The sequence below is a fragment of the Amphimedon queenslandica genome, unplaced genomic scaffold (genome assembly GCF_000090795.2).
Source record: "Amphimedon queenslandica unplaced genomic scaffold, v1.1 AMPQUscaffold_12964, whole genome shotgun sequence".
Lineage (NCBI taxonomy): Eukaryota > Metazoa > Porifera > Demospongiae > Haplosclerida > Niphatidae > Amphimedon > Amphimedon queenslandica.
This window is the reverse complement of record NW_003546800.1, coordinates 16,246-19,924: the sequence shown is the minus strand read 5'-3', so window position 1 is coordinate 19,924 and position 3,679 is coordinate 16,246. Positions and strand designations below refer to the sequence as shown.

General features: G+C 31.6%; 1 protein-coding gene and 1 long non-coding RNA gene across 3 annotated transcripts in view; one reads left to right on the top strand and one right to left on the bottom strand.

Annotated features, from left to right (window-relative positions):
* On the top strand, positions 1-1,935 carry LOC109586037 (uncharacterized). 2 transcript variants are annotated; one of them, XR_002186780.1, is made up of 7 exons: positions 1-95; positions 154-438; positions 493-579; positions 1,184-1,255; positions 1,566-1,647; positions 1,698-1,771; positions 1,820-1,935. It is a non-coding gene; the product is annotated as an uncharacterized LOC109586037 (long non-coding RNA). The 2 variants fall into 2 exon arrangements; XR_002186779.1 differs by lacking the exon at positions 154-438.
* A 703-nt stretch (positions 1,936-2,638) lies between these two features.
* The window catches only part of LOC109586029 (uncharacterized), a 7,644-nt gene continuing 6,603 nt past the window's right edge, over positions 2,639-3,679 (bottom strand). Inside the window, exons 17-21 of the mRNA XM_020002197.1 lie at positions 3,670-3,671; positions 3,465-3,620; positions 3,228-3,417; positions 3,117-3,173; positions 2,639-3,067 (exon numbers count right to left, since the gene is read on the bottom strand). Of these exons, the coding sequence (XP_019857756.1) occupies positions 2,757-3,067; positions 3,117-3,173; positions 3,228-3,417; positions 3,465-3,620; positions 3,670-3,671 (716 nt within the window). The 3' untranslated portion in view covers positions 2,639-2,756. The remainder of the gene's footprint in view (positions 3,068-3,116; positions 3,174-3,227; positions 3,418-3,464; positions 3,621-3,669; positions 3,672-3,679) is intronic.

Below are 3,679 nucleotides of genomic sequence, written 5' to 3'. Positions count from 1 at the left end.
GTATCTTCTAATTATTCTTGTGTGAGGAAATGGGCTTTTTAGTCTTTCCTGGGTTATCATTTGTTCCTTCCACCACAATTACTCATTTCAGAACTGTAAGTAATATGTCTGTCAATTTAAGCCTCATTGTGGGGAATATGAGGGATTTAATAGGAGGTTCATCACTCTGAGAATGCCCCAGGGTAGGGATTTTTCTCCAACAAGCCTATAGGAAGACTTTGCTAGTTTGACCAAGTTACGTTTCAAAAATGCTAAGTTTACCCAGCAGAGCTGAGTTCAGTAGCAGTTGAGTGGTTGTTTAACGTTCCTTAAATTTAGTAGGGGATTTGACTGAAGGGAACGGCTCCAGAGGTAGTGATTTAATTAATTAATTAATTTGAAACCCCAACTATGCCCCATTATGACCTGTACTGGGATAGTGGAGCTTGATATTGATAAGTACACGATAAATTTATTGTAAACGTCTGCTATTTTATATATTTATTTTTATAGGCATTTTATACCTTGCCAGCGAATTGGATCACAAGAGGTTGCTCATGAGTTTTTGCTTACATGTGTAGTAGGAGACTAGGAGCTCAAGTAGGTACAAGGTTGAGCTGTAAGCTGTGTATAATTATAGACCACTAGCAGTAAAAATTGATTACATAGGAAGATTATTAGAAATTTTTACGGTTGTAAGATGTGGTTTAGGATGAAATAAATTCAGCTGCTATTTTGGTTGACAACTTTTAATGGAGAACAAACGGGCTGGCATGAAAACAAACATGCATTGAGAATTCTGGGGCAAATTGGACCACATCTTTTGGAGAAGAAGCTTAAAGGCAGATCTTTTTTCTTATAACAAGCACATTTTAGCTTTTAATAGAGCTACAGCAGGTAAGTGAGGCATTTTCTTCTTGCATTCATTGCCGACTTCCTTAACAAACTTTCCAACGAAAATGACAGCCAATTATGACGTGGGCAGATACCGTATATAAAATTAATGAAATTCATTTCCAATTCTCACTTCCAGTGGTCTATAATTAGTTTTTAAGTCAGTATAGTTTTTAAATTCGTAAATTTTTTATTCATGCATTAAATAATGCAAGCAATGACATATTCCACTTTTACAGTACTTCTGACTATTAAAGCTGTTAGTTTTGTAGTTTTGAATTTACATGTATGCTATTTTTATGATAATTAGAATGTCACGAAAAGCTATCAGTATTGTTCATGGTGGTGGACGAAACTCTGGATGCTATATTTGGAGATGTTGGTACTTCATAGAATAATTATTCATGAAATGATTTATTTTATTATGCTACTAATGTTTAGAATTGTACCTAGAAATTTCTTTAATTGTAGCTAGAAATTACTGTCACCCAAAATTTCTTTGAATTTTGCAGATTTTATTTTAGCAAAATCACCATGCCTTTCAATGTGTACTGATTTTAAAGGATTAAATTTTCATAGTTTTCGAAATCTGCATAATTAGCAGAAATTTTGGGCCACAGAAATATCTAGCTCCATGTGTATGGCATTTGCAATGAAAGGTTTATTTTTAACTTCTTATCTCTGTTAAACAGATAGCATTTCCCCAAGGCTAGATATATTATCAACTCTTTATTTCCCTTGGCACTACTTAATGTGACACCAGTATATTTCCAGGTCAGTAAAAACTATTATTGCTGTATAAAATTTGTTTTCGTTATCTGTAGAATGATATTCCTGTCAAATTATTTTTAGAGATGAAAATAGGCTACAAAGTTCTTTGTATAAACATTAATGCAAAGTACATGTACTTTTTACATTTATTATTAATATTGCTTATTCCTTGTAGACTCAACAGAGTAACCTGAAATCAAATGTGTGGCTAAACAAGCATTTATTCATGTTTGAACTGTTTTTTTTTACATTTTTGTTTGAGTTATGAACATTATAAATTGAAGTACAATTTAGTCAGTACTGCGCATGTGCAGATTGCGCCCACGCAAATAATTGGATCCATTCCTGTCTTTAACGGCATGTGAAGCAAACTTAGAAGCCATTTTAATATTCTCAAGGCCGCCCTATGTACAGGTACAGGTAAGCGATGCTCACGTGATCTACCACCACACCATAATAAATCCGATGCCATCCATTGCAGCACAGAGTTTTTGATTATAATTATTGTGAAATAACTTAAAGAAATTCAAAAGAAACATATAAAATAATAAAAACACAATCTTCTTCTCATTGCTTGTTCAATTTTATATGACACTGTTCAGGTACTTCTCCATTAACTATACAAGATACTCTAATTATAATACTACTTTAATATAATAAACTTATAACACTGAGAGATTAGTTGAGCTATCCTCACAAAAGCAATATTTCTCTTGTTCATTACAATATTTAGAAACACCTCAAGCTGATCAGGACACACATCAACTACTGACATTATACAGTTAATAAAAGTATCAGCTCTTATAATGACTGGCACGTCTTGACATCAAATATTTTATCATATTCTGTTGAATGAATTATTGTGGCTGATTTACAAGCTACAGCTATGTCATGAAAAATGTCAATTTTCAGTCATGTTACGACTCTATATGTACTACAAGGTCTTTGGCCAAATTATGGAACAATTAAAAAGTTTTGTAAAAACTTTTATCTTCAACAAAAATATTAATCTTCAACAAGTATTAATCTTCAACAAAAATATTAATCTTCAACTTAATCTTCAACAAAAATATTAATCAAAAAAATAGAATAAAAAGGCTTTTTATTTCATTTTATTCCTTGTATTTGTCCATTAGTGTATCAGCTAGTGCAATAGTTCTCAAAGTGTCTTCCTCTCTCAGTATATCTATGAATATACCAAACACTTTTCCATTCATACGAATAGAACTCAAAATGATGTGAAGCAATTCATCCATTTTTTCATCGTCAGTTTCTCTAGCAGTTATTTTCCTTTTCTCTCTTGAATTTACAATTTTGTGTTCCAGCAACTTGTCAACTAAAAAGTTGATATCAATCCCACAGTCCTTTATTGATGAAGTACATTCTGTCATTACACTATGAGCAATATCAGATCTAAATTTACCTATTAATGTGTTATTATAATAATCAGTTACTATTACTAACTAACTAACCGCTTGGAGTAGGAGGAGGAGGAGCTAAAGGAGGTGATCTCTTGATATTAACAGGATCTGTTTAAGAGAATATAAAACAATACATTATGCTGTGTAATTATTATATGTTACCTGATGATGAAATATTTCTCAGTGATCTGTTAATAATAATCTTCGTTTGCTCCTGTACACCTTTCAATGGTACAGAATAACTCAAGTTAGGTACAGTATGGGGACTATTCTCAGCATATATTGATACCAGGCAAGATGGAGGAATTGTAGTACTAATGTCACCAAAACCAAGTATTTCATGCTCTTTAATCTATCAAAATAAAATTAACTAATTGTCCTGCAGATGAAATAAATTACTTGACAAGGCATCAAATGTGGTTTTATTCTCCATCCAGTTGTTGGTTCTGTTTGTTGCTCATCATTAAATATTAATTCAATACATCTTTTTGGTGACTGAAGTTTAAAAGTGATGTTTTGATCAAACTCTGTATGAGAATATTCCTTTTTAATATACTAATAAATTAATAAAAATAATAAAAAAATTGAAAATAATTTAATATACATCTTACCTG